We start from the raw sequence: 11,610 nt of genomic DNA, 5'->3' as shown, positions 1-11,610 counted from the left end.
CGTCCCCCGCCCGCCCCACACGCTGCTGGGCCAGGCAGAAGGGCCAGGCCAGGCACTGTCAGAAGATCAGCTGCTATTTAAAGTACAATGCAGGGGACCGCACTTGGTGCCATTGATATTTATATTTATTACTGGCCAGCACCCGACCCCGGCTCGCTCCTGGGCCCAGGCGGGCGCGCACCGCGCAGGCGCCGCGCCCGGCGGGCCCGTGTCCTTTTAAAGGACACGCCGCTGGCCGCCCGCCGGAAGTGCCCCTTCTCCGCACCGGAAGTGGCTTCAGCTGCCAGTAACACCGCTTCTTCCGGGAGGGGCCGGCTCGCCCGGTTTCCGCGCGGCCGCTGCTTTCCGGCGCTCTGCCCCGCCCCGCGCTCGCTTGGCCTCTGTGTCCTTCTCCGGGAGGGCCTTCCGCTTCCTTCTGCACCCCGCGCCTTTCCCTGTCCCTGCGCGGTGAGCTCATGGTGGAGCGGGAGTGCGGGCCAGCAGGGGGCGCGCTGGCAGCGGAGCGGCGCTCTGCACGGCCGACTTCCGGTTCTCTGTGTCCAGAGGGATCGGGACTCTCCATGGCGCGGCCGCGCCGGGCCCGGCGGGAGGGCGGCGGCGGAGCGGCCGTGCCCCGGTGAGGAGCCGCGGGCCGCCGACATGGAGCCCGAGACGCTGGAGGCGCGCATCAGTGAGTGCGGCTGCGACCACCGCTCCCCTCCCAATGGGGCGGGGAGGGCGCGGGCGTGGGGGGCGCAGGGGTGTGAGGGAGAGGGGCTGGGGGTCGCGCGTGGTGGCCGTGGCTGCGGGCACACCTGGGGGCGGCGGGTGAGACCCCAGGGCCGAGGCGGAGGCAGGGCTACGGTGGGTCAGCAGGGAGGAGGGGGCGAGAGTTTGTGCACAAGGCTGTCGTGGGAAGGGGCGAGTGGACGCGGGTGTGTTTCTTCTCCCACGCCATCCCCTGCTGCTGCACCCGCTGGAGTTGGCATGGACGGAGCGGGATCAGTTATGTCCCTCCACAGAATGGGAGCCTGTTGGGTTTCTTTTCTCACCGTCCCCTCCTCCTGCCCGCAGACAAAGCCACAAACCCCCTGAACAAGGACCTGGACTGGGATGGTATCAATGCGTTCTGTGACCAGCTCAATAAGGAGCTAGAGGGGTAAGTGGCCTTGTCCTTTCCCCAGGCTTCTCCAGGTCACAGGCCTGGTTATGATTTCCCACCCAGCAAAATCCAGTGGGATTGTCCCAAGAGCTGAGTAGGCATGAAGGCCCTCAAGGTGGGGGTAGGTGGGGGGGGATCCTGGTCCACTAATGGAAGATTCCCTCTGGATTTTGAGATGTCTTAGTGTCTTATCAGCATCTTCAACTTGCAACATGCTTTTCAACTCTGGATTCCCAGACAGAAATGCAGGTACCAGGCATATTGTCAATAACCGGCGAGCTTTTCTTTTCCCCTCACTCCTTCCAGTCCTCCACTTGCCACCCGGCTTCTTGCCCACAAGATCCAGTCTCCACAGGAATGGGAAGCTATCCAGGCCCTCACGGTAAGGGCATCTGCAGGCTGGTAGAACTAGATGGAGGGGCAGGGCATGTAAATGCTCCAGCTTGACTGGAGAAGCACGGGAAGCTTTGAATTCCCTCTGAGAAAGCCCTGGAGCACCTGGGCCCTTGGGTGGGAGAGGGACTGAAGGTGGTTCCACAAGTCAGGAGAGGTTACTTGGAAAGGTTTTGTTCCTAGAAGGATCATAGCCTGTTGAAGTTGATTAGGAAGCTTTTTGGCTTTTGTTGTGGTGGCCTTGGTAGGGCTGCATTAATGGTTGGACTGTATGATTGTGATGGTATTTTCCAACCTAAAGGATTCAATGATTTTTAATCACGTTGTGGATCCAAACTTTGAAACCCTGGTGTTTGTGACCTCTCTAAGGGTAACCCTTTGGATGGGCTGTCGAGCCATCTCTGCCAAAACTGGCCCCAAAGACAGGACTCTTTCTTTCCTGTGGGAGGGTGCTTGGCCACCTGGGAGGGAACAGGGGATGTCCCTTTGTGCTGCTGTGACAGTAGCCACAGGCTCTGAACCTGGTGAGGGGGTAGTAGGAAGGAGCTGGCTCCTGACCCTGCTGCTGACCCCATGCTGGGACTCACCTGGCCCCTCTCCCCAGGTGCTGGAGTCCTGCATGAAGAGCTGTGGCAAACGCTTCCACGATGAGGTGGGCAAGTTCCGCTTCCTCAATGAGCTCATCAAGGTGGTGTCCCCTAAGGTGGGTCTCACGGCATCGTGCTGGAAGGGACTGGTGCCTGGTAGCAGGAGGGCTTTGGGAAAAAGTGGTAGCTGAGAAAAAAGGTCAGACACCCACTGGGATGTGGGCAAAATAGGACAGTGTTAGTAGGAGATGTAGCCCTTGTTCCCCGTGAGTTTTCTGGTGGGAAGTGAGCTTTCACCCCTCTGTTCCAGGCTGATTCTTGTTGTAGGAAGCTGAGGGCCAGCTGGACATGGTGCGACCAGCACTTGTGAGACTACTGAGCTCATGTGCGTGCCTGGAGTCACCTTCCCTGCATCCCTGTTGGGCTCTGTCTGTGCTGCATGTGCTCAGGAACCTCCCCCAGCTTCGACAGGACCATGTCTCTCTGGGGTGTTCCAACCTGATTGAGACACTCTTGGAGGGCAAGCCCAGGCTTGGTCAGTGGTGTTCTGGCGAGTCCATCTGAAGGACCAAGTCAGTACCTGCTCCTCTGCTGATGCTGCTGTTCATGCAGCAGAACAAGCTGTGCCCTATTCAGTCAAGGCAGTGAACACCAGCAAGTGTAGAGTTAAGGGAACATAGGCTAAATATGACTAAGGAAAACCTTTGTCTGCCAGTCACAGCTTGTGATCTGTGATGATGAATAGCCCTGGACAGTGACAGCAGCATCCTAAAGCCCTCTTGCTTGGCACCCTAGAGTATGTCCTCTGCCTTAAGCCACTTGTTTCTGGTGGCACATGCACTGTTTTTACCACCAGTGCTCCCATCAGAGCCACATGAAAAGGCTGAAAGATGATTGCATGGCACCTGCTAGGTGCTGGTCAGCTGGGGCTCACCTTGCTCGGGGCCCTGCCTCAGAGAACATTACCCACATCCCTATCCCAGCCCTGCTGTCCCCTCATTCCTGAAGGGCTGCCTTGCTGAGCAGCTTCTTTTCACAGGACCCTTCCCTTCACAAGGTGATAGGAGACCTGTCTGAGCGTTCCCACCTGTCCCTGTGTGTCGCTGAGGAGCTGCTGCTGCAGCATTTCTCACACCCCTTGTTTTTCCTGTGATGGAAACCAGGCACAGCATAGGATGTGTTGCAAGGCCCTCATGAGCTTTCCTGCTTGCTTCCTCTTTCCTCCTTGTGCCATTGGGAACAGTCTCACTTCTCCTGGGAGGACGAGGAGAGGAACAGGCCAGAGTTGCAACGGCTCAGATCAGCCTCATGCCTTCTCTTTTCTCTTCCTCTAGTATCTTGGCAGCCGGACATCAGAAAAAGTGAAATCAAAGATCCTGGAGCTGATGTACAGCTGGACATTAGGGCTGCCTCATGAGGTGAAGATATCTGAAGCCTACCAGATGCTGAAGAAGCAAGGTGAGAGGCAGTGATCTGGAAGGGGCAGGTGGACAGATGGTTTTGCTCTCCTTCATTTCTTGTCTGGGAAAAATCTGAAACACGCTCTTCCTTCCCCCTCCCCAGATCAGGGCATCCATCAGTCTCACTCAGCACCAGGGTCAGGAGATGGGACAGGTGCCTTGGGGCTCCTGGCTGAGCAGAGGGAGTTGCTGGGTTGGAGGGCACATCTACTTGCTCACATGGGACATGGGACACTGGAAGGGTCTGGGGCTGAAGGGCTGCAAGTACTTTGGCAGTATATGCTGGAATTTTCTAAGAGAGGATATTTAAGGGGAATAGAAACACAATCCAGGATCTTGTGTAACAGGAGCTAACCCACATCCCCTCAGTCCCAGGTGGATTTGCTGGGCCATTAGGGAAAAAAGCCTGGGTAGCAGTGCCATCGCTCTGTAGGTGAGTCCTCCTGATCTCTCCTTCGGTTTCTACTGCAGGGATTGTGAAGTGTGACCCCAAACTTCCCGATGATGCTCCTTTCCCACCACCTCCTCCTCGACCCAAGAACATCATCTTTGATGATGAAGAAAAATCCAAGGTAAGGGCTCTGTGCAAGGAGAGGGACAGTAGTGATCATCTTCCTGCTCCAGTACCTTATGTCCCTCTGATGTGGGAGAGTCAAGGTCCCTGCTCCACATGCTTCAGAAAATGCATCACAGGAATGCTGAGGGCCTGTTCCAAAATCATGACAAAAGAGACATCCAGAGGAGTGGGACATGTAGATCTGTTTGACCTTTGGAGCACTTAGCTGCAGGATGGTGCAAAGGGTGAGGTGCTGACATTGGCCCAAGCAAGTTTGGGGAGGTTTGCTACTGTGAGCTCTCTAGACTTTGGAATTATCTGGCCATGAGGTTTAAATCCCAGCCCCAGATACTGCTGCTGTTATCTCTTCCCCAGCCTCAGCACTGCAATCTGCTTATTGCCCAACCACTTATAGCCACCTGGACCCATCCTTGTCTTTCCATCAGAATTGTGTCACCACTCAGGCAAACCTCTGCAGTATCATTGTTGATACATTTAAGCAAGTGTTGGGCTCCTCTGGGTCTAGTTCTGCAGCAGGAGTGAGATGCCAGTTTGCTGCAAGGGATATAGTTTGCCTCCATGGGTCAGAGTCTGAAAATGAGGATTTCTAGATGGGCAGTGGGACTATTCACTGGCTGTGGAGAGGAAGTGGGAGCTCTCTCTTCACCAGCAAAGCGGCATGTGAAGAAGTCTGAGTAAGAGTCCATTACAATGCCATGGCAATTCTTGCATTAACCAGGCTCTCTTCCTGTGTCAGTGCTGCTGCACTCCAGACTCTCCATGGTGGGTAATGGGCAGGCCAGAGCAGGTTTTGAATGCAGAGGATCTTTAGGAAAGACCTAGCTTGCATAACCAGAACTACAACAGGAAAAGGAAGGCCAGTTGTACTTCTCTCCCTGGTCTCTGATAGCCCACAGGCTCCTGTGGCTGGGGTTTCTAAATGGTTGGAGTTGTCCACTGCCTCTGCCAGATATATGTTTGGGATGGGGGGAACTATTGGCTCTAGTGTTGCAAGAGTGACTCTGGCTGCCATCCCTGAGCTTGGGCTCAGAAGTACCTTCTCTTTTGCAGACACTGGCTCGCCTCCTGAAAAGTTCCCATCCTGAGGATCTCCGGGCTGCCAACAAGCTCATCAAGGAGATGGTTCAGGAGGTGTGACTGGGGAAGAAGGGTGCTGGGGGATCATGGGCTTGGAGGTGACTGGCACCAAAGGAGGACTGGCTTTGTGACCTCCTGCAGGCATATGGAGCTTCTGCCCAAAATTTGGCTGCAGCAGCTATGAAAGAGTCCTTGTGAGAGTTCTGCCATCCCCTGACTACTTGGAGGAATGGCTCTGGGTGCATTTTGTGGCCCAAGCCCTGCTGCAGCACTAGATCTACAGCAATTCCATGCTGTCTGGCATGTTCCTGCCCAGAGATGACCTGGAGTTTTCTACTGGAGTGGGAGCTGTTTTGAGGGCAGTGTTGCTGGGCTTTAGTCCAGGGTGGTTGGCTGGCCTGGCCTTCCTCCTTTCCAGGTTAGGACATCCTTCCCTATGTGCTTCCCCTCCAGGACCAAAAGCGCATGGAGAAGATCTCCAAGAGGGTGAATGCCATTGAGGAGGTGAACAACAACGTGAAGCTGCTGACAGAGATGGTGACAAACTACAGCAAGGGAGAGACAACGGAGAGCAATGAGGACCTAATGAAGGTGAGGAAAGGCAGTCCCAGAATCCTCCTTGGGGTTAGCAGAAATGGGTGACCCTTATCCCCTCATCCTTCTGCCTAGTTTGCACACCCAGCTGAGCATCCTGCTGCTGAGGATGCTCACCTCATCACTGTTCCTCTGCTCCCCCAGGAGCTGTATCAGCGCTGTGAGCGCATGAGGCCCATGCTTTTCCGTCTCGCCAGTGACACAGAAGACAATGATGAAGCTCTAGGTAAACATACCTGACCTTTCTCATTCCTGCTGAGACTGCCCTGGAGGTGTCAGTGTACCCTGCTGCAGCCTGCAGCAACAGTGGTGAAAATGTTCTCTGCAGCGGTTTTGTTTGCAGCAACTTGGGCCTTTCTTGGGAGAAACAGACAGACTTGGGGTATAAAAGTTACTCTCTTCACTATTTTCACACTTATTTTCAGCGGAGATTCTGCAAGCTAATGACAATCTGACCCAGGTGATCAATCTCTACAAGCAGCTTGTACGGGGAGAAGAGATCAATGGGGAGACAGTGGCCAGTCCCCTTCGAGGTGAGGAGACTTGAAGAATGGGGACAGAAAGGTCAAGCAGAGGGACCCTGTTGTTGGTTTCCTGCAGTGTAAGAGAGGAGTGAGAGAAGTGGAAAGGGGAAACCTGCAAGGAGCTTAGACTGGGGCTGGTGACATAAGGAAATGGCTTGTGGATGTGACTGGTGCCTGAAGAAGGGGAACTGGAAGGGAGAGCAGGGGGTGTGAGGAAGGATGGGAGCTAGGCCTCACCACATTGCATAAGGACTGGATAACGTTTTCAGATTATTTTCTTTTTGTAGGCAGCACCTCAGCACTTCTAGATCTGTCTGGCCTGGAGCTTCCAGCAACATGCCCTTCCTACCCAGCCTTGCCCACCCTTTCAGGTGGCTCAGCAGTCCCTGTGCCTGACCAAGCTGGCTCTGTCTCCTTGCTCGATGATGAACTCATGTCTTTAGGTGAGAAATCCAGAGCAAAAGCTCTTCATTCTTTGACTCCACATAGTTCTTCTTTGGCAGGAACATGAATAAGAGGGGGCTCTGGTAGAAGTGAATAATGAAAGACAAAGAGGTTCCTTCATTTAGTGTGAGGGAGGGAAGGACCCTGCTATGATTCTGAACTTCAGTCCCATGGTGTTTTCCTGGCTAGTCAGAGAGACCCTGTAGGGATGTGCCCACTGACTTGCTCTGGGAAAACTGACATGGCAGGTAAATCAAGAGTGATGCAATGACTATCCCCAGATGGGATCACAAGGGTGGGTCACCCCCAGTTCCTCATGTTTTCTGCTTGCTGTTGAAGTCATGAGCTGACAACAGATGCATGGGACTTCCAGAACTGTTCACATGAAATCATGTAAGGTGCCAATCCTAGAAGGCTCTAGAGTCCTGCTTTGCACAACGAAGTGTCTGTTTCCTAAGTCAAGTGCTTTTGAATACAACAGCATCAAGTAGACAACATGGTCAGTCAGATTGGTCAGCTCAATAGTAGTCATTTTTCTGCCAACTGCAGTGAGAACTAAACTATAAATGAAGCTATCTGAACAGAAAAAAGCCACTGTCACCTTCCTGGCTCTCCCCCATGCAAGGATGGGGGCCAGAGATGGAGACCACATTGGTGGTTCTGCCCTGCTGCTGCTTCAGGCCATATTTAATGGTCTTACTGATTTAGTAGGTAAGCTTCATGTTGCATTTACTCCTGGCAGGCCTGAATGACCCAGCACCACATCCTGTCCAGGCCAGTGACAGCAGTGGCTGGAACAGCTTCCAGGTAATGCGCTGGGAGCTAGGGAAGAGGGTGGGGAGGGTGGTAAAAGCAACAAATGTAGGTAGGGAAACATGCTACATCTGACGGTAGATGCTTATACACAACCCTGCTTTGGGGCTCTCCTGTGTGCTCTCTTCACAGTCATCAGACAGCAATGAGCTCAGTATCACCCCTATCATGGCAACACCACCAGTCAAAGCAGATGCTGGTGCTTCCTCCCCCAAACCATCTCCTAGCAGCAGTGGCCTGGATGACCTGGACCTCCTGGGCAAGACACTGCTGCAGCAGTCTTTGCCTCCAGAATCTCAACAAGTGCGATGGTAAGCACTTGGCAGTACAGTCTCACATCTCTTTCAATTGCTTCCGTTTCTGGGGTGCTATACAGCATTTCAGTGCCCTGTTTGACTCCTTGCTCTCTCTCCCCCTTGTAGGGAGAAGCAGCAACCACCCCCTCGGCTCACCCTGAGGGATCTGCAGAACAGGAGCAGCTCTGGCACCACAGCCCACAATCCCAGTGCTCCACCTGTGCTCCAGAGTATTTCCCCTAACCCCACGCTGCCTCTGACCTCAGAGCTGCCTGTCCCTGCTACACTTCCAAAAGCTGCCACAACACCAGCAGGAAGTACAGTAGTGCCACCACGGCCTCCTGCCACTGCGCTGCCCCAGGAGATCTCGCTGGCCAACATCACTGTGCCTCTGGAGTCAATCAAACCCAGTGAGCTAGGGAAAAAGAGGGGGGTGTGGGGGGATTAAACCCTGCACACATGGAAGGGAAGAATGTGAAGAAACTTCTTGCTTATTAGATTTTGTGGAGGCTGAAGAGGAATGGTGTCTCTGTCACTTGTATGGAGTTAGGGTGATGGGGAAAGGTGCTATCAGGCCAATTCCCTCCTGGCTGACTGCTGCCTGTCCCTGCCTTTCCCACACAGGCAGCCTCCTCCCTGTGACAGTGTATGATCAGCATGGCTTCCGTGTCCTCTTCCACTTTGCTAAGGATGCCCTGCCCGAGAGGCCTGATGTGCTTGTGGTGGTGATTTCTATGCTCAGCACAGCCCCGCAGCCCATCCGCAATATTGTCTTTCAGTCTGCCGTCCCCAAGGTAAGACAGCTGCTGGGGCTCAGGTCCCCAGACTGGGCCAAAGCATGATTCTACTGCAGGAAAAACAGGGTGTGTGGAGAGAGTTCTGTGGGCATGGGAGCGAATTCTGTTACCTTCAGATTAGCACAATGTTTTTGTCTTTGACTTGATAGCAGAAGCTTCCCAAGTGCAGGAGCAGGGCTTCTGGCTGCCAAGTCACTCTCAGGAATGTGGTCACTCTCTTCCTAGATAATGAAGGTGAAGCTACAGCCTCCCTCAGGCACGGAGCTGCCAGCATTCAATCCCATTGTCCACCCCAGTGCCATCACCCAAGTCCTGCTGCTCGCTAACCCACAGAAGGTAACAGCATTGTCCCTGGGGCATGAACAGAGGCTGGTCTTGGTACTTAGGCAAAGCCTCACTACCCTATCCCTGTTCCTTCTACTCAGCAGCATCTCAGATGTGAATGGTTTGTGCCTCATGCCTTTCTTCCCCTTCTTCTGCTTATCCTTTTTCTCCCATCTCCAGGAGAAAGTGAGGCTACGGTACAAACTGACCTTCACCATGGGAGAGCAAACCTACAATGAAATTGGGGATGTGGACCAGTTTCCCCCACCAGAATCCTGGGGAAACCTCTAGGACCACATGTTGCAGGCACTACACTGCAGATTCCTTAGGAAGCCAACCCTGTGGGGCTGGACAGCCAGAGGAAATGGGAGGGTTGGGTGGGGGCTGATGCTCACGCTCTATTCTCCATATGGCCAAGCAAGGGCCAAAGGGAGCATGCTTCAAGGAGGAGAGCAGAGATGCCAGGTGATGTTACTCTCACAAGACTAGAAGTAGAGTGGAAAGCTTCATGTGTGAACAGTTGCCTTCCCTGCTCTTCTGATGATTACACTCCCTCCCCAGTCTGTCCAGCTTCTCTTCTAACCCTGCTTTCCTGCTTTAGGTGCATAGGGGAACAAGGACGGGGAGCTTTAACAACCTCAGCCCAGGGCAAGGCTTAGCAAAGGAAGATCCTTTTCCTTGTCTGCCCCCTCCACACTTCTCAGCCCTTTAGCTACTTCATCTTCTATGGTGCTCTCACTTGTCCCCCTTGCCCCCTCCTTAGAGCTGGGCCCCAGTGATTCCATCTGGTGGGATCATACTGGAGCTGATGAGGAACAGGGCTGAGCAGAGCCTAGGTATCTCTCCAGCACCAGAGAGCAGACAGCTGTCGTTGCTTTGGTGAGGGTGGGGAGGGGTCGGGGGAGTGATCATCACATATCTCTGTCCTAGCTGCTTACAGAGCTGTTGGTGAGAGGTGGGGCCTCAGGGACTGGGAAGGGCTTGTTCTCTGCCTTCCTAGCCCCTTCAGCTGGCATTCTGAACCCCTACAGCAGGGAAGCCTACACCATTCCCACAGGCTTTATCATAGCAAGCTTTAGGAATAGTGGCAAGAGAGGACCATGCTGTGGGGGTTGAGTCTGCCTGCAGCCTCCTGCCAGATGGAGAGAGGAAGCAGCAGTGAGACTTCCTTTCCCCGGCTGGGCTGGAGAGCTCGGTGGGGCAAGGGGGTTTTCTCAGCTCTTCAGTGTCCTCTCACAGAGCAGTGAGTGATGGGCTGGGAGTTGGGGGGAGATGGGAGCCCAGCTCATCACCACAAAGCTCTGCACTGGGGCTTGGGGGGGGGGGTTCAGCTGTGCCTTGTGCACCTTTGCTGCAGCTGAGGGCGTGCCTGGCTCCCTGTGGTGGGAGGGGCCTCACCCCAGCCGCCCGATCACTGTGACACAAGAGCTGGGATCTGCAGGCACAGAGGAGACCGAGGGTAGCACATCCCAAGCAATCCCCAGTCCCATGGCACTTAGGACTGTGGGAGCTGCTTCCCATCCCTAAACTGGTTTGGAGAGGGCCTGATCATAGAAAGCAGAGGCAAGCTGTGCTCTGCATTGGCTTGTCAGAGGTAGAAGGAAGCATGTGTGAGATGGAGACGAGCAGGGTGCCTCGCACTCCTGGCTCGGGGCAGCGAAGGTGATGTGTCAGAGCTGGGCACAGCAGGCAGTAAAGGGGAGGGGGAAGCAAGGTGTTTATGCTGGGATTCTGCTGTCTTACTTCCCTTTCCCATCTCTTCAGGGTTTTGTATGGGTTTTTTCTTTGCAGATCTTGTTTGGTTCTTGAATAGACTTGTATATATTTTCAGTGCAAAATTCTGTAAATGGAAGAAAACAAACATTTAAAATGAGACGCCCGGCGCGAAGAATCTGCTGTATTTATGGGAAATAAAGAGTTCTTTCCTGATCTTGCTCCTCTGTCTTTTGACCCAAGGAATGCATTTTTCCCCTTACTTTCCTGGACCCCTGAGGAGCTTCTCTGCACCCTGCCCAGCTCAAATCCTGCCCCTTCAGTCCTGTAGTTCATTCCTCAGTCACTCAGGCCCTTGCCACAATGATTTCCCTGCTCCCATGAGCAGGGAGCAGGGATGGTGGAATTCCCCCGGCAGTTCTCAATTCCTTTTTTGAAAGCAGTCACTTCTAGGTTGTGAACTGGGTGCTGCCCACTTCCTTCGTGCCCCGTGGAGAGGCAGCGGGCAGGAATCTGTGCCTGACAGCCCACGTGAAGCAGGGCATGAGCTCGTTCCCATGGCCCACATGACTGCAGCTTCACTGCTGGTAGCAGCACTTGGAAGCAGCTCCGTGAGGCAGGTTTTTTTCAGGAGTACAAAGGGGGATCTCCTCTGGCAAGCAGCAGCCCAGGGCTGGGAGCAGCTCTGATACTGCATATAAGGAATGGTTTAGCCACACCCTGATGCAGCCAGTGAGGATCTGGGGGGCCTTTGCTGCATCTTTGCAACAGGTGCTTGAAGCAACTGCCTGTTAGGAGCACCCAGGGCTTGATGGTGAGGGATCAGATGCGGTCTGCCGCAGGCTGGAACAGCCTGGTGTTTTGGGCAGG

General features: G+C 54.2%; 1 protein-coding gene across 2 annotated transcripts; it reads left to right on the top strand.

Annotated features, from left to right (window-relative positions):
- The first annotated feature begins 312 nt into the window (after positions 1–312).
- Positions 313–10,954, top strand: GGA1 (golgi associated, gamma adaptin ear containing, ARF binding protein 1). Of its 2 annotated transcripts, XM_053977980.1 has the most exons (18): positions 313–447; positions 544–670; positions 1,054–1,138; positions 1,448–1,523; positions 2,139–2,237; positions 3,456–3,579; positions 4,053–4,153; positions 5,209–5,289; positions 5,689–5,826; positions 5,974–6,055; positions 6,255–6,362; positions 6,641–6,796; positions 7,540–7,604; positions 7,743–7,921; positions 8,033–8,316; positions 8,531–8,700; positions 8,929–9,039; positions 9,208–10,954. In XM_053977980.1, exons 2-18 carry the CDS (start codon positions 640–642, stop codon positions 9,316–9,318), a joined length of 2,001 nt encoding a protein of 666 aa, XP_053833955.1. In that variant the 5' UTR covers positions 313–447; positions 544–639; the 3' UTR covers positions 9,319–10,954. The 2 variants fall into 2 exon arrangements, with proteins under 2 accessions (XP_053833955.1, XP_053833954.1); XM_053977979.1 differs by lacking the exons at positions 313–447; positions 544–670; positions 1,448–1,523; positions 2,139–2,237.
- The last annotated feature ends 656 nt before the right edge of the window (positions 10,955–11,610 follow it).

This window comes from Vidua macroura, chromosome 5 (genome assembly GCF_024509145.1).
Source record: "Vidua macroura isolate BioBank_ID:100142 chromosome 5, ASM2450914v1, whole genome shotgun sequence".
Taxonomy (NCBI): domain Eukaryota; kingdom Metazoa; phylum Chordata; class Aves; order Passeriformes; family Viduidae; genus Vidua; species Vidua macroura.
Note: the sequence above shows the minus strand (reverse complement) of the source record. Positions and strands in the feature narration are given on the sequence as shown.

Bases quoted from the DNA above. Each gene is read 5' to 3' on its own strand.
- GGA1 (XM_053977980.1), top strand. From the start codon at position 640: ATGGAGCCCGAGACGCTGGAGGCGCGCATCA. The intron at 1,139-1,447 runs GTAAGTGGCCTT...CACTCCTTCCAG, and splicing joins CTCAATAAGGAGCTAGAGGG to TCCTCCACTTGCCACCCGGC. The intron at 3,580-4,052 runs GTGAGAGGCAGT...TTTCTACTGCAG, and splicing joins CCAGATGCTGAAGAAGCAAG to GGATTGTGAAGTGTGACCCC.